At 36.4% G+C, this 26,174-nt stretch overlaps 1 protein-coding gene across 4 annotated transcripts in view; it reads right to left on the bottom strand.

The window, feature by feature from the left end:
* Window positions 1–26,174, bottom strand: part of CSNK1G3 (casein kinase 1 gamma 3) — a 70,236-nt gene that overhangs the window by 16,141 nt on the left and 27,921 nt on the right. For all 4 annotated transcript variants that reach the window (XM_063181206.1, XM_063181205.1, XM_063181202.1 and 1 more), the window contains 7 exons: window positions 24,427–24,496; window positions 12,526–12,674; window positions 11,051–11,285; window positions 3,871–3,956; window positions 3,653–3,737; window positions 1,562–1,710; window positions 481–576 (listed from right to left, as the gene is read on the bottom strand). In XM_063181206.1, coding sequence (XP_063037276.1) covers window positions 481–576; window positions 1,562–1,710; window positions 3,653–3,737; window positions 3,871–3,956; window positions 11,051–11,285; window positions 12,526–12,674; window positions 24,427–24,496 — 870 coding nt within the window. The remainder of the gene's footprint in view (window positions 1–480; window positions 577–1,561; window positions 1,711–3,652; window positions 3,738–3,870; window positions 3,957–11,050; window positions 11,286–12,525; window positions 12,675–24,426; window positions 24,497–26,174) is intronic.

The following is a 26,174-nucleotide window of genomic DNA, read 5'->3' on the forward strand; positions in this document are numbered from 1 at the left end:
ACGTGCCTTCATAAATATTTTCATACAGAGCTGAAGTAGCTAAACCTCAAAATTCTTAGTAAGAAAAAGCACACTAAAATAACCCTCCAATTTTGCTTCGGTAAACTGACATAGCTCTGAATTCCTAACATTGTTACCACCTAAGTCATTACCCTTGTTTAAAAAAAGGTGAAAATGTTATACATAAATGTCAGAATGGAAAGAGTGGAAAGAGTGTATGGAGCAGAGACAGCGAATACCAAGTGTGAGTAGAGAGAAAATTCACTACAGATTCACTACACTATATCATAGCTTCAAACAAGCAAGCTTTTAGGAGATATTTATGTATCTCTACATATGTAGACTTTAACAAAGATCTACTTAAAGTGAAAACAAAAAAACACCTAGAGTCACTTTTATTTTCAAGTTCTAATAAAAACATAGCACAAATCATTAGACAAAAGACATAGTAATGCTGATAATCTTAGATTAGCAGTTTACCTGATTTTTGGATTGTTGCATTCTGTCTCTGTGCTGATATGCTTCTCTGTTTGAAGACATTGCAGGGTCTGAATGTATTGAACCCACTGGAGTAGGCTACAAATATAAACAATATGTAGCAACTGGTAAAAAAAATAAATTTCTAAGTCTCACCAAAAGTTACTGGTTTATAATAGAAAATAATATTTAAATCTGACAGCTTCAAATAACACAAAAGTTATCAGATTAAAGTAGAAACTTCACTAGATATTTACTAATAACAATGGGAAATAAAGCAAACTATTACTTACAGAATGTATTGAAGTAGCAATTCTAAGTATTATACATTAATTTTCTGAAAGACTTTAGGCTGATACTTTCTGGAGTTAGCAGTTTTGACATTCTGATGAAATCTATCAAAACCTTAAAGCAACTTTTAATGCTAAACACCAAAAAATACATTTTGCAATAAAACAAATGCTACCTTTCTTTCAGAATCACACAGAGAAGGGTAAAGTGCATAATCTGAAACTGGTCAAATATAAACATATTAGCCCTCCCTTCCCTACATAATAGAAATAATAAAAAGAAATTAAAAAATTTGAGTAGCTGAAGTAAGCCCCATCCACTACAATTTCCTAAATTATACCAAGAGTGTTTCCTGAAACCTTAGAGGCACCACAATGAAATATTCAATGAACTATGCAATATTTTACCATAGTGAACTGATAAATATCTAGAGTATACCTCATATGCAGATGTATAGCTCTGCATTTTAAAAATACTGGGAATAAAAAAAAACTTCATGCAATAATGACAATTACTTGCAAAATTTTAAATTCCTTCAAAAAAGAATCCAAATTTCTACCACCTCATTTGGATTGAGCAGTGGTGTACTTTGATAATAACAGCACATTTGGAAAGAGAATGAATATGAAGCACTTCAGCCAAAAGATAATGTTAGAACATGCATCTGCAGATAGGCTTACAATAGCAGCTGCTCAAAGCTCTACTAGCAGCCTTGAGAAGCACATGCCTTAATGAAACTCAAAACTGATCACAAAAAAACCCATTATATTACTGACAGCTGAACTGTACTCACCAACTGTTTGCCAATCCAGTCGTATTCATAATCAAACATATAACCTTTCCGATCAAGTAAGTCTGTGAAGAGCTTTCTTAAGTAGTCGTAGTCTGGCTTTTCAAAAAAATCTAACCTTCTTACATAACGTAGGTAAGTAGCCATTTCCTCTAGATAAATAAGAAATATATACATATGCCATTATCTGTTTTAACGGATCTCAAAAAAATCCCCACCACCTTATTTAATTTTAAAGCAACTTGTACTTCTCACCATAAAACCTGAACAGTTGTTCACCATGAATTACCAGAAAGAAAAGTTACTTAATGATGTTCTTTGAAATGCCACCATATTCTGAGATATACTACCATATTCCACACATATCCTAGGAAGCAACACCCCACTAATTTTTCCTTCATGTTACCTGTTGAGATCTTCTATTCAATGTTATAATTCTAATGCACTATGTGCAAAACAGTGTGGAGAGAAATGCCTCTACTTTCTTCTTTCTTTCCAACCAATTTTACAGAGACAAGACTAAGAATAGGCAAAGAAAGGGGTATGCCACATAAAGCATCAGTTTTGTGTCCCCAAGACCTACTCTGGACAGAATTTCCTTTCATTAGTAATGAGCTACTCTCAGCAAGTCCACTTTGCCTATCAATGGTATTTTGATTACCTTTCAAGGCATTCGTTTATATTTTGGAAAAATCATGCCCATCATACATGTCCCCTGTTCCAAGCACTTTATTACAACTTTTAAAAAACATCCTAATTCCTTCTGTCCAATTTTCCAACACCTCATTGATTCTCCTTGTAGTTCTAGAGACCTAGAAGTGACACCTGAAACTTTTAAGTTATTTTAAATATTAGTTCAAGCTGTTTCTAACACAGCTTGTTTTTAATATAGAGCTATGATACCAGATTTCAGGTGAAAAGGCTTGCAAAATTTTCAGTGTGAAGGTACAAGTGCAGACTAGTTGATCAGTGTAAGTACACATAAAGTATTTTTTTAATGTTTCCTTTACAAGAATCTATATTTGAAGAACAACAGCATTAGCTTACTGCTGCTTCAAAGGATAATTCTTCTGTCTGGGCCCAGTATTGTTTAACTTATCCATCAATGATTCAGACAAAAGGGCAGAGGCCTCCTCAGCAATTTCACTGACAACACAGAGCTGGGAGCAGTGGCCGATAGCCCAGAGGGCTGTGCAGCCCTTCAGAGGGACCTCAGCAGCCTGGAGAGATGGGCACAGAGGAACCGTCTGAAATTCAGCCAAGGCGAGTGCAGGGTCCTGCAGCTGGGGAATAATAATTCTGTGCAGCAGCACAGGCTGGAGGCCAAACCTGCTGGAAAGCAGCTTGGCAGAGAAGGACATGGGAGTCCTGGTGGACAACAAGCTCTCCACAGCCAGCTGTGTACCCTGGGGGCCAAGAAGGCTGATGGAATCCAGGGGTGCATTATGAAGAGCAGGTCAAGGGAGGTGATCCTTTCCCTCTACTCAGTGGCTATGTCCAGTTCTGAGTTCCTCAGTACAAGAGGGATGTGGAGCTCCTGGACTGGGTCCAGCAAAGGGCTACTAAGTTGATGAAGGGACTGGAGAATCTTTTATATGAGGAAAGGCTGAGGGAGCTGGGCCTGTTCAGCCTTAAAAAGAGGCAACTGAGAGGGGGCCTGATTAATACATATAAATATCTAACAGGTGGTTGTCAATAGGATGAATACAGGCTCTGCTCAGCAGTGCCCAGCAAGAGCAGGAGAGGCAATGGGCACACACTGAGGCACAGAAGTGCCACCCAAACTCGAGAAACAGCTCCTTTACTGTGCAGGTGACTGAGTACTGGAACTGGTTACCCAGAGAGGTTCTGGAGTCTCCTTCACTGTAGATATTCAAGAGCTACCTGGACACAATCCTGTGCCACATGCCCTGGGATGGCTCTGCTTGAGCAGGGAGATTGGACCCCATGACCAGCTGTGGTCCCTTCCAACCTGACCCATTCTAAGATACCGTGATCTATTACACATACTGTAATTTTAAACCCCAGCAATTACCTATGCCAGCTTCATTTTATAAATCAAGACATAACATTTTTATTAACAGCAGACATTACCTGGGAAGTTTTCACACAATACTTCTATAGGAGTTGCTCGTTTAGTGTCTCCAATTTTCTGGTAACGTTCCTTTAATGTATCTGCCTATGACAGAAGAACAAACAAGCTTCTGAAGTTATACAGCTTGCAGACACATATTCCAAACATGTCAATAAAACATGTCAATAAAAGCTGACGATCTGAAAACAGGACAGAGGCAGATAGCAAAACTCACTACCTTTAAACCTTGCCAGGGAAGACTTCCTCTGAGAAAATACATAAACATATGACCCAATGCTTCCAAATCATCTCTTCTACTTTGCTCTGAAACAAAATGCAAATATTATTAGAAACTTCCATCTGTGTAATTTTACATTATATTTAGAAGACTAGCTTCCAAATTACATAAAAATAATTTTTAGGTATAAAGTACTTGAAACCAAACTGAGTATATGGGGGCATTCTTATGTACTACAGACTGCCTTATGAACACAGCTAAACTCAGAAAAAAAGCAGACGCAGACTGCAGGTATATTCATCTCAACAGCACTTTAAGCAAATTATCTGGCTGAAAAAAATTCTCAAAAATGCAGAAGGATTTTTTTTCTTGAGCTACTGGAAAAATTTCATGATTTAGTAAACTTTAGGATTTAATGAAATGTTAGGACCAAATGTTCATTGTTCTTGCAGTAAGAAGTTAATTAAAATTGATCAACTGTAGAATTATTTGGGGATGGTTTAGATTACAAAGGAGTCTGGCCTCTGCAAAACTGATTCTTAATCTAGAACCTATAATAGCTCTGACAAGAGAGTACATGTACTAAAGCTAAGAATGACATTTTCCTAGTTTTGTTGAGGATAAGTACTTGTTTAAAGAAATTGGCTTTATTTGGCCTTTCTATTCATATTAAGAGCAGACTTGCTTCATGCCCAGAAGAGTTTCAAGTATTCATTGTATGATAACTAACCTCTGCCTCTGCAATAATTAAGCACTATCACAAAAAGACCAATACAATCAAGGACATGGGTAGTTCCTTAGAGAGCATTACGATGGCTAGATTACACTAAGTTATGACTCCATGTGATTATGCTTTCTGTAGCCAAATAACTTTGATAACACTTTAATACACTGTTCTTCTGAATTTAGGGAAATCCCAAAATAATTACCAATTTACATATCCAGCAATCACAGAAATTTGCAGAACTTTTACAGATGCAGATCTTTGTTTTCATTAACCTTCCAGTCAGAATCTACACTCCCTGTAATCTCACTTTGCCCTCCTGAAAATGAAGTGAACTGGAGCAGAAGCAGAGTAATTTTACCCCTAAAAGAAATTATCTTATTGAAAGGTAGGGCACCAACGACGGGCTAATAACGGCTGCAGAGTATTTGTATATCCTTCAAATAGCTCTCTGAATAAAGCCACGCTATTCTTCACATAGACAAAATACCTTCTATTCCATATGCACACTCCCAACTTGGCACAAAACTACCAGAAATCCGTGATCAAATGTCTCTTCTGAAACAAAAGGTTATTGACTACAGGATGTCCAGTAACTATGTATTTCCTATACACCTTTAAAGAGTGGGTTTTGGTGATTTTGACCAAGTTTTGATTACACGTTTAGAGCCTTTCTAGCAGCTAGGTATTGTTATGACAATTTCATATACTATGGGTCCTAAAATGCACTTTTTATTTAAAGGACAATATCCTTCCTTACTCATACACACTAACAGATAAAGTTACAGGTCAACAGAGACATATTCAAAAATAACTTATAAGAGAATGTGAACCTGACAGCCTCCATCTTTACTGAAAACATTTCTTTACAAGGGTCAGCTCTAAGACCATTCAAGCAACTCAGGAAATTATCTGCACACTAAAAATACCACCCTAAAAATTGTCTTATTACCACTATTTTGAGAGTTGAGTCTATAACTGTATCCTATATGCCACTGTCTCTGTAAACACAGAATTTGAGGACCTTCAGCGCTCTGTATATCCCACTGCATAAATTAAAAAAAATACTACATATCACAGAACATAAAAAAAAAATTGTTGGAATGGAACGATTCAGGCTCTTTCGGAAGGAGAGGCAAGGGAGACCAGGAGGTAATGTTACCCTCCATGGCAACAGCCAGCTGAGTGCATGGAGTTTTGTCTGGGGATGGATGAGGAGCTGACTGAGAGCCAGTGGGGAACAATTAAGAGGAGGGCAGAGTTAGGTGGCCACAGGCACTCCAGCCAGGAAGACTGAGCAGCTGAGTCCTTGTGGTGGTGCATCCCTCCCTCACCCCTTCTAGGCCAGTGTTATCTGAAAAAAGGCTCCTTCGGTCTCAGCTTGACAAACAGCACCTGGGCTCAGCTTCTCTTGAGTATATCAGAAACCTTCTGTTCCCAGGAGTCCCTGCTGTCCAACAAGCTCATGCCTTCTTTATGAACAGTCTTGGAAACTATTTTTCTTGCTTGCATAGCATAACATCCCTGTTCTCACACTTTCAACTGTGTGCCAACTCACACTGTGGCCAGGATGAAACATTATTATGACTAAAGCCCTCTCTCTTGTGACCGTATAAAACAGTGGTCTAAAATGAGAATCTTTGAATTCTTCTGGACCACAGCAGCTGAGACCAGCAACCTCTCTCTGAGCTGGGCCTCTCAAAACCCACAAACTCCCAAGTTTGCTATATTCAGACAACTGCTGAACAAAAATGAATTATAGGCAAACACCTCACTCCTCAAGGCTCAAATCTTTGCACAATGAAGAGATGCAAAAGCACCCAGAGTGAGTATTTCACTGCCTTTGAGGGGAATTTTTTGACAGGCACTTTGCACTGACTGCCTGTGTGCATAAACATACACATATGCTACGGCACACTCTGGGAGAAATGCTGCTCTCTCAGATGTTCAGGTACCTTGGATATCAAAGTTAGGCTTGTAAGTAAGGTCAGGTTATAAGATAGGTTAAATGTTATTGAGTGTTAATTCCTATGTTGAATTGTTAAGTTTAAGGTTTAAGTAAAGGTGTAAGTTAAGGTTAAATACTTTTGAGTGCTGTTAAACTTTTAGACTGCATTCTTTTTTATACCTGCCCTCACTGTCCTTTTGCCACTTGTCACATGCACCTAAACACACACAGCCCTAGACAGTTCATTTCTGGATTTTAGTAGTGGTTTGGATTTTCTCTTTTTCCTTGGTGTAACTGACTAGTAAGTATCAGAGTGAATCTTGCAAAGAACTTTGTCATTGCTTAATATTAAATCAGGGTTTTACTGACACCCTTGCTGATGATTTTTTAAGTGATCTCAAACACTCATTCGTAACAGTTGTATACCAATATACAGGAACCACCATATGTTCACAAATGCTGGTCCTCACAGGGGAACCTCAACCAGGTTCGATATCTCCTGGAGTGACAAGACAGCATCAGCAATCCAGTAAGGTATCCTTGATGATAGCTTCCTTCTCCAAGTGACAGAGAACATAAAAAGGTGAATGTGCCATGCTGGAGCTTGTTCTCACCAACAAGGAGAGGCTGGTGGGGAAGGAGAAGCTCAAGGGCAGCCTTGGCTACAGTGGTCATGAAATGCTGGCATTTGAGATCCTAAAGGTAGTGAGAAGGGAGCAAAGCAAACCCAGTATCATGAATTTCAGCAGATGCATCTTGGCCTCTTCAGGGATCTGCTTGGCAGAGTACTATGAGATAAAGCTTGGCAGGGAAGCAGGGTCCTAAGAAAGCTGGTCAATAGTATTGAAGCATGAATTCCTTCACGCCCAGGAGCAATGCCTTCCAACGAAGTCAAGCAAAAACCATCAGGAGGCCTGCATGGATAAGCAGCGAGCTCCTGGATGAATCCAAAGTAAAAAAAGGAAGCATATAAAGAGGGGAAGCAAGGACAGGTAGTCTAGGAGGTATACAGAGAAATTGTCTGAGCAGCCAGAGATCAGCTTAAGAAAGCTAAAGCCCTGATAGGATTAAATGTGGCCAGGAATGTCAAGGGCAACAAGAAGAGATTCTATAAGTAAGATGGTGACAAAAGGAAAACTAGAAAAAATGCATGACCTCTTCAGAAGGAAACAGGAGACCTGGGATAGGGAGAAAGCTGAAGCAAAAAAATTACATTGCGCCACAGGAAAGTTTAGATTGGTTCCTGGGGAACATTAAATTACTTTTTTGCCCCCATCTTCCCTGGTATGTATTCCAGTCACATTACTCATGTCACAAGAAGAAAAGGGCAGTGACTGACAGAATGAAGAACACTGTAGATCAAGTTGGAGCCCATCTAAGGAACTTGAAGGCGCACAAGTCCATGGGACTTGCTGAGATGCATCTACGAGTCTTTAGGGAGTCTAGGCGAAGACAACAGCCATTACACCCACTACATCTGAGAAGTCATTACAGCCCAGTAACGATTCCATAGCCTAAAAGAGGAGAAAGATAACCCCCATTATTACAAATGGAAGAAAAGGAAGGTATGAGGAACTATAGGCCTGTTAGTCTCACCATGGGCCCAGCAAGATCACACCGTAGATCCTTGTGGTAACTATACTGAGGGACATGGAAAATAAGGAGGTGACTGATGATGGTCAACATGGCTTCAGCAGGGGCAAATCATGCCTGACAAGTTTGGAGGCCTTCAACACAACTACATGTTAGTGCATGGAAGAGCAACCAACATCATCTACCTGGATATATGCTAAGCATCTGACACTGTAACACAGGGTATCCTTGTCTCTGAACTGGAGAGACACTGATTTGACAGACGAAACAAATGGATAAGAAATTAGCTGAGTGGTCATACTGTAAATCATAGTCAAGAACTCCCTATCCAAGTGGACACTAGTTCCTTAGGGGATGTACTGGGACTACTGTGGGATAACACCTTCGCAGGTGTCATGGACAGTGGGATCAAGAGCACCCTCAGCAAGTCTGCCAAGAACATCTGGCCATGTGGTGCTGTCAACAGCACCTTCCCCTTGAGGGAAGGGATGCCACAGAGGGACTTGGACAGGCCTGGGAGGTGGGCCTGTGTGAACATGACGAGAAGTGCAAAGACCTGCACCTAAGTTAGGGCAATTCAAGCACAAATACAGGCTGGACAGAGAATGGAGAGCAGCCCTGAGAAGGATTTCCACATGCTGGTGGATAAGAGTTGGGACATGACCCCACAATGTACACTCACAGCCTAGAAAGCCAAACACATCCTGGGCTGCATCCAGAACAGTGTAGCCAGTAGAGTGAGGGAGGGGATTCTACACATCTGCTCTGGTGAGACCCCACCTGCAGTGCAGCATCCAGCTCTGGGGTCCCCAAGATACCAAGGACATGGACCTGACCAAGCAAGTCCATGAATATGTTCAGGCAGTGTCCCTCCCATGAAGGCAGTCTGAGAGTTGCTGCTGTTCAGCCTGGAGAAAAAAAAGCTTCAGGAAGACATTACAGCTCCTTCCAGTACCAAAAAGGAGCCTGCAAGAAAGCTATTCAGGAGGTTTTTACAAGTGACACAACAAGGACTAGCAGTTTCATACTGAAAGACAGTAAGTTTAGATTAAATATTCAGGAGAAACTCCTCAGTGTGAGAGTAGCAAGACACTGAAACACCTTGCACAGAGAAGCTGTGCATGTCTCATCTCTGGAACTGTCCAAGGCAAATTTGCATGAGGCTTTGAGAAACCTGGGTTCCAGCCTATGGCAACAGACTCAGAACTGATGATCTTTAAGGTCCTTTCCAACCAAAACCATTCTACAATTAAATAAGTTACCATTAGACAAAAATAAACACATCCTGTGTAAATATCAGACATGTAATCAAAATTCAGTTTGCTTTTCAAGTAATTATCAGTTTTACATTTTGGTTTATTTTTCTTAAAAGGTTTGGGGGCAATCATTTATTTAAGGAGGAGTAAAAAGTTTATTTGATTTTAAAAGGGGTTGTGCCACTGTTGAAAATGCTGTAATAATCAGAAGTATATTCTGCTAGTGGAGATGAGAGCCCAGTGTCAAAAGTGTAACAGTCACCTTACACTGACATCACCATTTATGCCTGAAAAATATAGTGGACGCTTCTTTGATTGAAGAACCTGAGTTCCAAAAGTTAGATTTTGGAAGCTAAAACCCTACACTTGAGGTGCTGCCCTTTGTTGCACTAAAGAGCAACAAAGCTGGTGAAGGGTCTGGAGCACAGATCCTATGAGGAGCAGCTGATGGAGCTGAGGGTGTTCAGAGAAGGAGGTGTAGGGGAGAGCTTATCACTCTCTACAACTCCCTGAAAAGAGAGTGTAGCCACATTGGCCTCTTCTCCCAAGGAACAGGACAAGAGGAAAAAGCCTCATGTTTGCCATAGGAAAGTTTAAATTGGATATTGGGAACATTTGCTTCACCAAAAGGGTTCTCAAATATTGGAACAGGCTGCCCAGGGAAGTGACTGAGTCATCACTTCCAGAGGTATCTCAAAAGCCTTGTAGATGTGGCACTTAGGGACATGCTTTAGTGGTGGATTTGGCAGCGCTGGATTAACAGTTGGTCTTGATGACTTTGAGGGTGTGTTCCAACCTAAGTGATTCCTGGCTCTGCTTTATTGATAAAGCACCTTATTCCTGTCTGAGAAATGTGAATGGTTTCTCATTTGCGTTTTAACAGTTATGCTTACCGTTAAACTGTAAGCATTGTGCAATGTTTTTATGATCAATTCAAAGCATAACCTAATTAGTGATTACCATGCAGTGATAAACAACTGGCTTACACAAATTCAAAGGGGTCTAACTAACTGATTTCACTAGAAAACCTCTCTATAGCTGTAATAAACAAAGACCTGAGTACTCATACCTTCCTCAAGGTGAATTTATTCATTCAATAAAAACAACTTTTATATTTATAGACATCCTGTAATTACTTTAGCTTGCTGGCATAACCTGTAATGACTCTGGCAATGCCTTATTAACAGTGTAAGCACTAAAAAAAAAAATTTAAAAAAATCAAGAAATCAGCATTATCTCTAAGCTGTTTTATTACTTTATGGTGCATTTCAAAGAGATCAAAAAAGCAAGGAAGCATTGAAAATCCATGCTATTGCAACCTATTGACTTTTGTGTATTTAATAAGCACACCTATTTCCTGGACACTTCACCCTGCCATGGTATACTTATAATGTGAAGGTATTATGCTACAAAAAGATACACCACATCTTTCTTTTAAGGAAAGCTAACAAAGAGGACAATGCCCAAGACATGATCAAGATGATTAGCAATTCAAAAAAGATTATTCCCATAAACAGTATTTCCATAAGGCCAAACTATTTTGCACAATACACAAAATTTGTAGTTCTTAATGACTACAGACTGACAAAAACTGCTACTTGAAAGCAAGATGGTTTATGACAAATCACAGCTGTTTCTGTAATTCAAAAGCACACGTACCTTTTCCTAAATGTGTATTTATACTCATGTATCTAGCTGTTCCTGTAAGGCTCTTGTGTTCTCGATATGGTATGTGCTTCTTTGTTTCTGGATCTACGTACTCCTTAGCTAAACCAAAGTCTATAATGTGAATAATTTGCTGGGTTTTGTTTCCAGGTCGTCCTATTAAGAAGTTCTCCGGTTTTACATCTCTGTATATCAAGTTCTTTGAATGGACATATTCCATACGAGAAATCTTCAATAAAAGAAAAAAAAATAGACATGGAAGTTAAATTTAAGCTTCAGATTGCCACATTAAAATGTGTCAGATACTAAATATCTTATATTGGCTTTATACATAGAAGAAATCACCCCTCCTAATATCACCCCTCTTAATATCTTAAGACCAAAGCAATATTGTCTTAATGAAGTATCTCCCAGTTGAAGTAAATGAAAATTGTACACTTTTCCAAAGCAGATACATCAGCTGTTGTATTGGAAACTTTCACACTGGACATTAGTCATGAATGTTGCACACAACAGATGTTTTTGTCTCTCAAAACAGCTGGCACAAGTATGTTTTGTGTACATGAAAAGTAAAACCAGAAATTATGTCACCAAGCAGTAAGCAGCAAAGTCTGATCTATTACATATTAAAGATATAACTGAGAGAAGCACTGAAAGTTCATCACTATGCCAGTTCATTCTAGCTGGACTGCTTTCTATCAAAATTTCCACATTCAGAAAAAGAACAGGAAGTATTAAATAAAGCTGATCTCTGGACTTGTGAGGACTTGAGCATTTAACAAAAAGACCTTGGCTATAAATAAGTTCTATGTGTCTGTATGTCTGTACATCTGTAGTTGGAGTCTGTTATACAACTACAATCATGTTTTAAACAGCTATTTTTAACCATTACAGGTAAAAATATCACTGTTTAGGGAGGTGGAAATCTGGTAAATATGTACAGCCTTAATTGTCCTTCTTTCCACTTCCACCCACCCTCAAGTCAGAACCAAATAAGGAATCATCAAAAAACAGAATAATTCTTCATTGAATAATTTTGTGCTACAATTTCTAGAAGAATTTGGGAAATGTTTCATTTGTTTGTTTGCTTTCTTATAAGAATGCCCAGGAAAAGAAATACTTATGCTATTTAGAAGTCTCATAATACAACTGCTTGTGTGGGCTAAAATTACTTTTATTTCTTTAAGGTTTTCTTTTTTGAACGAGTATATCAAAATTCATTATTTTAGATTGTGATAAAAACTCATAAGACACAAGTAATTACATTCACTGACTTGAAAAACTGGAACAAAGTAAATGAAAGTAATCTAAGAGTATTCCTGCTTAAACTGTATGACAAGAATTTCAAATACCACCATAATCAATTTAAAACTGAAATACAACTCTCCTAAGTGAAGTAAGCATTTAATCCATTGAAGACTGATATAGTTATTCTAGTGAACACTCAAATTAACATCTATTCTACTTACCAACTGTATGGCTATCATAAGAACGGTTTTAAGAGAAAATGTCCTACCACACAAGTCAAATAAATCTTCCAGACTAGGTCCAAGTAGTTCTAGCACCATAGCATTATATTTGCCACATGGGCCAAAATAATAAACCTGAGGTATTCCATCTGTAAAATGAAAATACAAAGTAATGATAAGGGGTTAATTAAGATTAAGGTACATAGCAGTATAATTCCTACCCAATTTCAAGTTGATCATAACTTAAAAATACATTTTTCACATAGAAACAAAAATAAACCTCATAAAAACTACAGGTAAAAGACACAACAGGAATATTGAAGATAGTCACAAAAATTTTAATGAAAAGGGTACTATTACATATTTGACTTGTGAAAGATATCGAGATTTGTATAAAAAGTTAAAATCAGAACCTCTCTATTAGTCTTGTAAACTGAAACACGGTTGTGAAATGCTATGAAGGCTTTAAATAAGCTCTTGTACAAAAAAATATATTAAACTTTTTAAATTAAGGCTATTCCAACCTTTAGGAATAAAAGCACCTTATTATCTAGAGAAATCATTTAAAAAAAATCAAGAAGAGATTAATGAACCCATGAGTTTAATGATACATTCAGTCTGGACTTTATAGTTTTAAATGAACACCTGCCTTAGGAACACAGGCAATCCAGATTTTGAAAATATAAATAGTTAAAGCCTTATGATCCAATTTTACTTCCACCTTTTTGTAGGATATGCACTGTGTGTCTATTTAACAAAAAATAACTTGATACAATTGCTTTTACGCATGTTGTACTTTTTCACGTGCACAGAACATCTTCCTCATTCAGCAAAATAAATTTTGTTTGCTTAGGGAAGTGAGTTATTCCAGATCTTTGGGGTTTTGTTCTTTAGTACACATCCTCTGTTTAATTTATTCCAAATATTTAATACTCTGAAAATGTGTTCTTTTCATGTGAGCTTTTTCTACAGTGTCCAATCTTTCAATAATGCACTACACAGAAGTACCAAACCTGTTATCAGAACACCTTAATGAAACTCCGGACTTAAACTTCATCCTCTATAGAGGATGTAACCCTAATTCTAAGTGTTTTCTACATAAATCCTTCAATTTTTCATACCTTACTATAGATACACCAAGGGCACAAATTTGTAATTGTACTGACTACAACTTTGGGTAAAAAATTATATAACAATTACTGTTTTAGCAAAATTAACATCAACTCAAAGCACCATTTTAAAGAGGTTTTTCACTAATCTCTTTTCCTACAAGTCAAAATATTTAAAGAAAAACCCCTAAAAATCCAGCTGTTCAGTTTTCAGAAGACTTGAGCTACAATTTGGTTTTCAATATGTATCATCACACTCATCTCTATACTAATAGACTAAAAATGCATAATCCTACCCACTTCAGAAAGACTTCACAGGAGCGCTTATTGCTACTAATGAAGAAGTACTGATCATATTACATCCTGCATCAGAATAAGGTATGAGACAGTGTTCTTCAATTTAAAAATATCATCCTGAATTATCAGAAAGATACCTAAAACACTTGATCCTCTGATTAGATGAGAATTCCAAAATGTCCCAAAACTGTGTTTAACATTTAAAAACCTCTGCAGTGCATATGGAGCATATCCTGTCTAAAAGCACCCATGTTGATAAAATAATTTGATATTAACAGTTCAAAGTAGTAGAAGTTAGGGGCTTTGGTTCTTAATCAAAGCACTCTTAGTACTTTTGCTTAAAAGCAATAAGCAGGTGTCACTCTGCTACTTACATTCTTTCTCCACATCTCTAAACCTCCAGAAGTCAGAAAGTAACATGCTACTAATAAAAATATATATGAGGCTTTTTCTCTCACTACAGACAGATAATGCAAGCTCTCTTAGATAAATCTTTAAGAGATAGTGGTTAAGCTAAAAACAAAGAAACTCTGATTTTTAGAAATTTAAGAAATCCCTATTTTATTGACAAGATATTCCACTGCTAATTACCCATTAAGAGGAGGTATTTTATTTCCATTTTGAATTACTCTAGCTCAAACCACTGAAGAACAAAAGAAGGAAATACGTTGAGCTTTTAAGACGCATCTCAGTTGTCTTGCAGTGAATTTAAAGAAGCCACTGGTCTTCGGTTTCTTGATTAACATTTAATTTGATTACCATTCAATCCTTTCTAGTACCTTGACAGGTCTTCTCCCCATTCTTAAAAATCCTTTTTAAAAAGTAGTATCCCTTCCCAGTTACAAGCAGAATTTAATGATTGTCACATAAATGTCACTGAAAGTTACATATAACTTCCTCATCATCCATCAAAAAGGAAACTTTCTCGTGGCCAAAAAAGTAGATTCACAGACTCCCCCCTAAGTTACTTTAACACTTAAACATCTTTCCTTTCTAGGTTTAAAACTCTCAAAATAGAACCATTTTTTAAGGTACAAGTTATATTTCCCTATCCCTAGATATTTATACTTGTTGACAAGTAAGAAACACTTTCATTTGAATGGGCTCAATTGACTAAGGTAATCTACAATACTTAGGTAACTCCCCTGTCATAAATTTGTAAATCCATGTTAAGCCAGTATGATTTCAATCCTATTTTACTCTTGAAAAAAATCAAAGAAGTCTTCACTTGGAAATTAACTATTCGAACATCACTTGGATTCCATTTCTTCTATAAAAGTTAGCTTTCATTAGCCACCTAAAACATTACTGCTGTACACCTCTGATCTCCAAAACCAAGTCCCGACATTCAAAAAGTACTTGACTACCCACTGAGAAGGTGAGGTGGGAAGGGCAGGGGTGCAAAGAGAGCCCCCTAAAACAATTATGTGAATTTATGGATTACACTCTTTAATTTTCAAATACTTTAGTCCACCATGTGCATGATGTCCAGAAAGTTTTTAAAGCTGACATATCTGACTTCCTCTACAATGATGAAAGGACAAAAAAAGTATTAGAATAAAGAAAACATGACTAGTAGATTAAACTGTATCTGCCAAATCTCTTTAAAACAAAGAAAATAATAAGCTATTTCTGCTTTGGACCATTATCCATCTTGGTTGTCTTCTTGAAGAACTTCATCATGAAACCTGACTTAAGCTTGAGACTGCATGTTCAGTTATCACTAGCAATATACATGATTAGCACAAACATATTTGTATCTTAAGGAAAAAATTTCCATTTATCTGCTTTGACACAGATATTATGTCATAGCTTCAATTATTTTAGGTGTGTGTCCTCATTCAGGAAAAAAAAAAAAAAACTAATTTGATAAATAGGCAGCAGAGACAGCCAAAGGAATATGTAACCCACAGGTCAATGGCAATTCCACTTGCATTTAACCTCATCTATGACTGACTTAATTTTGAGCTTTATCTTAGCAAAATGTCTCTATACAATACAATGTAAATTTGTAAAGCTATTAAGCTAGTAAGTAGCTTTTCAGTGTTTTTCAGTTTCTTGTAATACCAATTTCCTTTTAGAGCTTTCTCTAAACGAATCAAGAAGCAGACTGATGGTATCTGCATTATATCCTATTGCTTAGAATCTGTTCAATCAGACACATAAATGTCAATAAAATACACAACACTGCTCTTGCAGATCATGGTATCATGTATTCAGCTTCTTATATCACACTGCCTTTTATTTGCAGTCTTAATTTTCATATGTGGCAATTCATTGGACATAAGCCAAAAATACCTTAAACTAGTTGGAAGATTTACAGTAACAGTTGTCTTTCACAGGACATTCATACTAGTACTCTTGTCAAGGATACAAATTAACAAACTCCACAAACACAAATATTCCCTAGTTATTCTATGGAATCTGGTTTGAATCCTCTCAAAGGAAGCGATTATTAAACTCACAGCAGTGTGTTCTGACTTGAGCCAAAGCAGCACACACAGAAGGTCACACAGTCTTTGGAAACATAGCACCTGAATGCCACTGAAATCATGATCAGCCACGAATTATAAAACTCTAAACACAGAATGAGACACTATATCACCACAACACTTAGACTACATCTCTTACTTACAAATATAAGAATTTGTTTGCAAAAAGAAGAAATAGTAATAAAATAATTAGATCCATTTCAAAAGGAAAAATCTTCTTTAGTTATTTATATTACTGAAACAGAATTAGAGATGTACTTTATTGTAACCATGATTAAATCAAATATCCATTTATCTAACATTCGCTTTGTTCACTGAACTGTCTTATCAAGCTTCCTTTCACAATTACAACTATTGTATGCCTCTCAAAGCCCAATCTCTGAAATCTGTGTGATGTCACAGTACAAAATCAATACACATTTTTGCATACAGCCAGGCTTATGGCCAGTAACTACTGTTTCTCAGAAACATTATCATGTAACTCTATTATGCAGCTGCCATCTGATTCTTATCAGATCTCTTGCACTTATTCCAGGGGAAAAAATTACTTTAAATTCAGAAAATCCTGTACATGTTATTAGGCTAAATCCTAGAAAAGGATTGGCATGAAACAAGAAAAACTGCAAGCAACATATTTATAATTTTGTTGGACTACACTTAAAAAATAAATTAGGCATTACCATTTATGTTTATTCATATAAACATAAATATTATCATATTCACATTTATAACTGAGGAGCTCAACTTTCCTATCAAAGGAAGCAGATCAGCAGCAAAAACTCAAAACTGAGTCAGAGTTTTCCCCAAACAGCTCATGATACAACTGCAGCAGTCATCAGTACACAGATTAACAGTGCCTACGATTCCTCTTCAGTAAAGAGATTCAATATTTAATTCAGTTTAAGTGCTCTAATTCTATATTCCTAAATTAAGCCTAGAGCTTTGTTTTTAAGGATAACTTGCATGTTTAGTTTTTTTAACTTTATCATGATTACCAACCACTTCAACTAACTGCTTATTGTTGATTCCCCAGCATAATAATGCCAATCAAATTCCAAGAGAAGTAATAAAGCAGGACAGCATGACTAAAAATTAAATTAAAGAAACAGCCATCAGTCTATGACCACATTCTCAGCTACCTACCTGGAAGCATAGTTCAAAGCAATATTCATGTGAAGTTACTAATAAAACTCACTTTGCATTCATACTGAATGTGGGCTAGCAAGATGTATAGAAAGGATATGAAGTGCAATAATTCTAACATATCTGTAATAAAATTTTATTTAGATATGTAAACTAGGACTACCCTGAACTTGCCTACTTGCTAACTCTGTAGTTTATAGAGATTTTGTCTTCAATATACGTTGTCATTGATCATTAGAAACATAAACACCCTTGTTTTAGAAATTAATACTCTAAAATCTGAAGTTCCGGTAAATTATTACTGCTTTAACTAAGTAGTAGGAACATCCAATTAAATACAGCTGCACATCACACTCGTGTTTTCCCGTAAACTCACTTCAAACCTTTGTAACTTCCATAATGTTTTTCCTATAATAGCAGCAAAACATCAAACCCAAAATATTTTGAATAACACAGAATGAGATAAGTCATTTTAAATTGTTTCTAGAAGATCTATGAACAAAAATAATCACCTGACACAATAATCTAGCTGTAGTGCTTTGTTTCTAGCACCACACTCAAGGAGACTTGCTATTGAGACACTTCCTCATGGTATGATAGAATATCAATCTAGTAAAGTACATTACAGTCTACCAACTGAGAAGGAAATTAAGAAATTATTATACTGAAATTTTTGTCTTGGGAAGAGTTATAGCAAAACACAGACGCTGATGCACCACAATGAAATCATGCTGGGTTCTTTTTTCTCCCACAGGCTAAAGTGGAAGGCAAGGTGGCTACGGCCAAGGGGATGAAGTAGACATGGTATCACTAGCAATCTGAGATCCTACTGCCTTCGCAGTGACAGCAAAGGCGCCTGTAGCTATCTTAAATGCAAAAGATAGCTTGTCTTTCGCGAGAAAAATCTGCTTCAGAGATTCCATACCCTGAATATAGCTATATGAAAATAATTAATAGCTGTCCCTGAACACTCAGATCTCACACACCAGCTAAAGCTGGCCTGAACTGTAATTAAATGAAGAAACACACTTTCTCACCTTAAATATTTTTGTCTTTACCTAGAGGAAAAACCACTAAAGACACTGAGAACTGAACGTCATTCTTGGCCTTCAGCCCATCAACCATATTTCCAACACGAAAAAGAAAACCATAAACAGAAGTGTCTAAACTATGTATAAGGCGCCTCATAACAAAGAAGTGTTCTTGCCTTAGGGTACTCTGCCCCCTCTCAAAATCAGAAATTCAAAGTATTTCAAACTCACTCTGCTACATTCCCAAACAAAAATGTGGTGAATCCAGACATGCTCTAAATGCTACAATAAATATTCTCCTGAGCTTGACTACAAAACGGTGAGCAGACTCCACTTACTGTATGGGAATGTTTCTGTATCTCCGAAAACCACATTATGCCCACACTGAAATCCTCCTGAATCACTAATCCAACAGTAACTGTGTAATTACAGCTGTCCAAGTACTGTGACTCCACTGTGTCAAAGGCAGCTCCGCGTGATCTCAAAACCAAAAACCGTATTTTTAGATACCAATACAGACCACGTCACATGAATGTTAGTACCAAATCACAATGGTTCAGGTACAGAATGCAATACTTAGCACTCATTTCATAACGGCAATGACCTTCTTAAATACAACACCTTTTCCCACTGTAGACAAATATAGCCTATGCACTGACTAGCCAATAGTAGTGACCCTGTAAGAAAAGTGAATGGCTTCCAGTTTTTCAAGTGGATGAGTTAACTAGATTTCAGCTAGAAGAACAGATGTCCAAAAGTTAAGAAAAATTAAACCTTATTTACAATACTGAGCATCTGCTTTGTCTGAAATATTAATACGGCAGTTTTACCAGTAGGTTAATCCACTGCTGAACAGATCTGTGACCTGTTTTGAGACCTGTGACCTCAAAAATTACCTCACATGAAAAAAAAAAAATCTAATAATAGATACTCCTCACTGTACTACAGTGTACTACACTATAAACAAGAACTGTTCTAAGCGTGCTCTAACAGCAGCATTACAAACACGAGTTATACTAATTCACTTTAGGCAGCAGAAGCTGCTTGCCATTCTTTTGCTCCATTGTCAGGTAAGTAAGTACAAGTTCTCAGTCACTTGCAAAAGCGCCCAGTCATTATGATAATCACCCATTTATTAAGAGGGGTTAGAAAAAATCAGACAATGCAAGCTGAATCGTTTTTATGCTCTTCAACATGCAACACATAACTTCTTTCGTTTACAGACTCCTTTCTGCAAAAGGAAACTGAACCTTTCAGTTCAGTTATACTGAACAGTTCAGTTATATACCTGTCAGTTATACTGCAGCCTGGTGCACGAAATACACCTACACTTTATCTTCTAATCATGCAAAGAAAGCCTGATAGCATAGAAGATTAATTCAAAAATCAATAAAAAAATACAAAACTGTTTTCTATTAATTCCAAAAGCTTTAATGCAATTTCAGGTAAGAATTCAGCAATCATTTTATTTGGAGTATGACAGTATACTTTTCTTATATCTTATATCTGCACATTAAGAAAATACACATAAAACAAAATTTATTAGAAGCACAAATTCTAAATTCCATCCATATGTTCCCCATTCAATTGACTAGAAAATTCTTCATACTGCCTAATGATCTCAAACTCCCTAAGGAAAACACCCTCATAGTTACTAAACTACAAAATTATCATAGAAAAAAGAAAGCCATTTTCATTAAAAGCTCTATTAGTACATAAAACTTAAATGAAAGCTAAGTAACGATGAGACTAAAATAAGCCACATCTTTTAAGTAATTTTCAAAGTTGTTTTTAATAAGTTTGAGGTCCATTTCCCTAAAAAACTAAAAACATTTTTAAAAGCCCAAAAGCACTGAAAGTATTTCCTCTTTAAGAAAGATTCTTCACTTTTTTTTCCTGACAAACGCCTACGTGATACTGCACATTCACATGCATTTCAAAGTGCATATTTAAGAGCAAATTTACATTTAGGCCTTCTATGTGAGCAGATCCTCTCCAAAGGAATACAGTTTTGAAATGTTAATTCTTACTCATGCAAGACAAAACCACTTTTTATTAAACACAGAGAATTAATACTCTCAGTTCTAAAGTCTTGTGTATAAAAGCTGCACATCTATCATATTTCATGCCTATTTTCTTCTTGTTCTCTCAGCGAGCAGAACTACAAAAGAACCCTCTGATCCTTGTTTAAGTTAAGAATGTCTTCCATTTTCATGGCATTCAAGACACAAAACAACATGACTTAGGAGATAGATTAATACAAATATATACTTTAAAAAATCCCAAGCTACAAGGTTATTAGAAAAGCAAGAAAAAGGGATATTATAAAAATAAATAAATAGACTTTGTAGACAAATACTGGCTGCAGATAAGGAAATATATAGAAAACATACCATTTCAAAATCCTCTTTTCATCGAGGATGCCTACAAGATTATAGGAAGTACAAGGATGCTCCACTAAAAAGGATTTGAAGGTAAAATAATCTGTAATCACAATAACATTTTCTTTACTTGCTTTCAGGATGATATTGCCAGAAAATAACCTAATTTTCTTCTAGAAGTATTCATTCACATGTTAATGCCACTCCCTCCTCCTCCTGCCACCTCCAAATCAAGGAGGATTTCACAGGGCCTAAAAGAATTTAATCCTTTAAGCTTCAGGTTATTTCACACTATGCCAATTAGTTATTTCACACTAAGTCAATTTGTAGCATAAACTGTGGAATCTGTAGTTCTTATTCGTGAAGACCATAGGGTTTTTATAGAAAATATTGGCTCTGCTTACAAGACTGGGAGTACAACTCCCTTTTCACTGATTGCTTCTGAAACCATAGTTTAGCAATCACTTGCTATTAATACATAAGTATACATGTAAACATGAAGAGAACAAGGGGAAGCAAAATTCACTACAATTAAATGCAAACTACACAGTCCACACAGTTATAAAGCTATCGGCCAAAAGTTTGTGCAAATAAACAGCAAAGGAAAAGATTACTTCATTGTAAGAAAACCTACAAATGTGGATTTTTAGAAGCTTAAAAGATGGAAAGCTTGAGACATTTCTAACTTCCAGTATGGTGCATAACTGTGTATCAGAGAAAACTTCCCTCTTCACAATTGCTATATTACAAATTTCTTCCAGCAATGGCAGCAATTTTTATATCTCCTATGACAGCCTCTTCTGTAACTTGCATACTGAAGACCACTTCTTTCAACCCATTCTCTCTCTGATCAAAGAACGACCACTGCCCACAAAGCAATACTATGCAAATGGATAGACCTGGTGAAAGTTTTTTTTCCACTCACTATCTCCTGTTTTACATAGGAGGTTTACATACTTGCTTTCTGAATTTATCACTTAGTGGATCAACTTCCTAAAACTATGTTGTCAACTGTTCATGAGATAAAATTACTTAAATCTATGTTTCACAGTAAATATGCATGTCACAAAAAATCAGCAAACTAAAACCAGTTGTCACAGATTACGTAAGAACTGAAACTACATAACACTACAAAGTTTTTTCTGAAAATCACAGGCCGTATAACTTCCTCTGCTTGAGGGCCCAACTCCTAAAAATATAGAAAAAGTGACTGCTGCCAGAAGATAAGGAATCAGCAATCTTTGTTTAACTTCTATGTAGATAGGAAAAAGAAAATTGCTTTCTTCATAATAAGCCTTTGTCACAAAACCACTTAAAACAGGCCTCAAGTGGAGAGCCTGAGAAAAGCTCACAAAGGAGTTTTCAAGGTTCTCTGCTGGGAGAGGCTTTCACCTTTGAAGAAAAGCAGGTTACTGCAAAAACAAAGGAGTCTGTAACAAAGTTGTTCATAAATATTGATGATGCTCAGTAAGTCACCAGCTCTATCTTCACATTTCCACCCTAAAGGTAACCTCATCTTCATGCAAAGAATCAGAGAGGTGACTTTCCCTTTCAGTACTTCAACAAGACATCAGAGAAAAAGATAAAATTTGTTGCAACCAGCAAATAGGGTTAAGAAAATTGAATGGTATCTGAAGTAAAGCAGGTTAACCTCACTATGTTTTTACACTAAACACAGTTCCCAGTCTTATTCACTAAATAAAAAAGTAAACATAGTTACACTCACTAATACACTTTCCCAATAAATTCTCCTGTAAGGGTTCCTACGTCTGAGAAGCACTGCCTAACTTGTGCAGTCTGAACTAGAAATTACACCTTTATTCTTACCTCCACTACACAGCTCCTTCGCAATTTCAGATAGTTACACCTCTATATTCACAGACAGTTAATGTACCTAACTTGTGGGTTGTCATGCCCCATTAGCTAAACACTTAAGATCTCAGCTTTCTACTCATCAGCTATTTCACAATGTTAGTGTACGGTATGCTGACAATTTATAACTACTTACAAAAAAACACCCATACTGTGATGACTTTCTCCAAACAGCAACCATAGATACTCAAGATTTTGATTACCTATCTACAACTTTATTTTCCATCTAGGAAGAGAAATTGACAAGAAAAGTTGTGTTTTGCCAAAAGTAATCTCTAAAAATTTCTGGTTGCAAAGCAATCATAGTACATCAGCAAAAAAAAGGGTCTATATTAACTGAACATCTGGTTTCACCAGATGTAGTCTTTAAAAGAGTAGCACGAAATTTCAAAAGCTACCTGAGAAACCCAATCCAGTCAGAGCAGCAATGAGCTGCCATATGATCCCAAATTTTACGGAAAAAGGTGAAAATAGGAATTAAAAAGTATTAAAATTCATCATAACATACACACATTCAAGGTAACAAAATCAGAGTGGTATGGGCATGTTCATTGTGTATTTCTTTTCAGAGACTTTTCATACCAAGTAGGATTTTATTCTAGCTTAAGCACAATCAAAATCACTGTCACAAATTCCAGGCTGCCTTTTCTAAAAAGCCCCTGAACATACATGTAGAAACATGTATAAATATGTAAAATCCCCTGAAGAAACATGTAGAAAACCACTGTTAGTAGTCCACTCATAAAATAAAATTCTACATTAGTAGAAAAATGGGGAAAATAGTTAATTACGTTACCTACTCTAGGAATAATTTCAAGGAAATTATATCAAAAGACTTCTTTTTCCTAAATTATAGCAGATTTAGAGAATCTGTACTCACTTTACTAGGGTAAGAAACTTCACATCTTCCTAACTGATTATATGCATTTTTGTGAAAAGCACAAAATTGTGTGAGAAGTTTTAGGTATCGCTCACCTATAAAAACAAAAGGTGATAATTGGATCATTCAGGCCACCACCATAAGAGTACTTCTGGGTATAAAAGCACCAACGGGAGTGAAATGAGAAATTTAAATATTAAACTGCACTTAAACTTCTCCTAGAGGTATTTAAGAGGTTTAAAACTAGTCAGCAGCATTATATACTGTATCAGTAGAAGTGAAGTAAAGTAAAACTGAATTTGAAGCTATTTAAGCTATCACATCAACTTTAATTCAAAATACATAATTAGTAGATCAGCAGTTTGGAGATCTACAGTATTTTTTCAAAGAGTTGTACTGGGAATAGTCTTAGTTTAAGGTATACTTGTATGCAGACAAATGCTGTGATATGTAGGATTTAAATAAAAGTCAGGACTTCATAGATACACTTTATTGAGTAGGAAAAAAGTTAGAATAATGGAATTTATAATTATTATTGTTCACTATTATTTAATTCACTAACTCCTTGGGCTTTTTTTTTGCTTTAAGTAGTAAGGAACACTTTATTAAATAGATTTATTCCTCTAAACCCAGAAAACTTCAGCCAAAAATTGATCCTGGATTCATCACAGTAAAATGCATTATACTGCTTTTTACCTCCAGATCCTAGCTGCTTGTAGAATCTGTATTCCAAATGTAGCTGTGGTGCTCTCGACTTCATTGGCTCCTGATTTAAAAACAAAAACAACATTTAAAACAAAGCCCAAAAACTAATACACTAACCTACCAGCCAAACTAGCCCTACTACTTCCAAGCCACACAAAAAGTTTGAATGTTTCTTCTGAAATGACTGGCAATTAAGAAACAAAGAAAACTAAACCTCCTTCAGGTTAGAGTAGTGCATATATGGATATTTACATATTGTATTGCTCCACAGGGCCAGAGTCCAACATGCAAATCAAGCAACAGACACATGATGGAATATCTAAAAAATAGTACATTTCTTCAAAACATGTGGATAGTATGTCCTACGTTTCTCAGAAAGTGGCATTAATATGCAGCTTAACAGATTGAAAAAAAAAACTCCAAATATCTATTACTTGAGAGATGTATCTTTACAAGGAGCTTCTCCTAGGATCTTAATAAAAAATACTAAATCCTTCCACCAAATAGTAACAGCTTAGCAGAAATCAAGTATCACCATTACAAACTATGAATCCAAAACTAGCAAAAAAAAAAAAAGCCCCAGAATAAGTCTGTATATATATGCAAACTAATATTTGCAAATTAATAAAATCTCATTATAGTTCAACATGCCCGTGCATCAGGGTCTCATAGAACTAAATGAAGTGACATGAGATTAAGCAGAAGAATACACATGCAGCCTAAATGGAAACGCAAACTTTCTGATTATCTCCCTTTGCAAAGAAAAGGTTCTTTAGCACAAGATTCTTGAACTAATTTCCTAGAGCATCTTTTAGAAGATATGCCTCGTTTCTTATGATATGTAACATGACCTTAATATTAAGCTCCACCAGGGGACGTTTAGGTTGAACATTAGGAGGAATTTCTTCACAGAAAGGGTGCTTAGACATTGGATGGACGGGCCAGGGAGGTGGTAGAGTCACCATCCCTGGAGGCGTTTAATGTTCAAGAAAAGACTGGCCATGGCACTGAGTGACATTCTGACATGCTGGTCTTCAGTCAGAGGTCATACTGAAGGCTCTCTGAGGTCTATTCCAGCCTAATTGATTCTGTGATCTTCGAACACATCAGTGATAATTTGGAAATAATTCCGTAACTATTGCAACTGCAGCACACAGTAAGTAACTCTCAATATGGCTATCAGCATTAACTGATACTGCTGAACACCAATTTTCAGGAGAAGTTTGGGCAAAGTGCTCATCTTTTTCCTCACATCATCATATTAAAGCTACAAGTTTATAAACCTGTGTTGTCTCTTAGTATCACATTCAGGGCATAAAAACTATGACCCAATGTGCACGAATAAGAAATTCAGCCTTCTTCCTCAACCCATCTCCCTCCAAGACTTAGTTGTTTCCCAATGCTGCTGAACTCCCTGACAGTGTATATTTATGCATTTGATCTTGCCAGGATGATAAAGTTGGATGCCTGAAAGTAAAGAAGAACTAATTTAACAGTTTCTGCAAAAAACAAATAGAATTTACGGTATCTTTTTTGCACTCCAGAGCAACCAGCATAACTGAACACTGTATTTTTTGCAAAGATGTGAAAAGCGAGCAAGAATTACCTAAAATAAGCAAGTGTTTATCATTCAGCAAATTAATTACTAAGCAAAACTAACTGGGCTATCAAAATGTGAAATCTGTTTCAAGTTCATTATGAACTCTTTCTACAATTATTTTTGTCCTAAATACATGGAA

The sequence above is a fragment of the Melospiza melodia genome, chromosome Z, assembly GCF_035770615.1.
Source record: "Melospiza melodia melodia isolate bMelMel2 chromosome Z, bMelMel2.pri, whole genome shotgun sequence".
Taxonomy (NCBI): Eukaryota; Metazoa; Chordata; class Aves; order Passeriformes; family Passerellidae; genus Melospiza; species Melospiza melodia.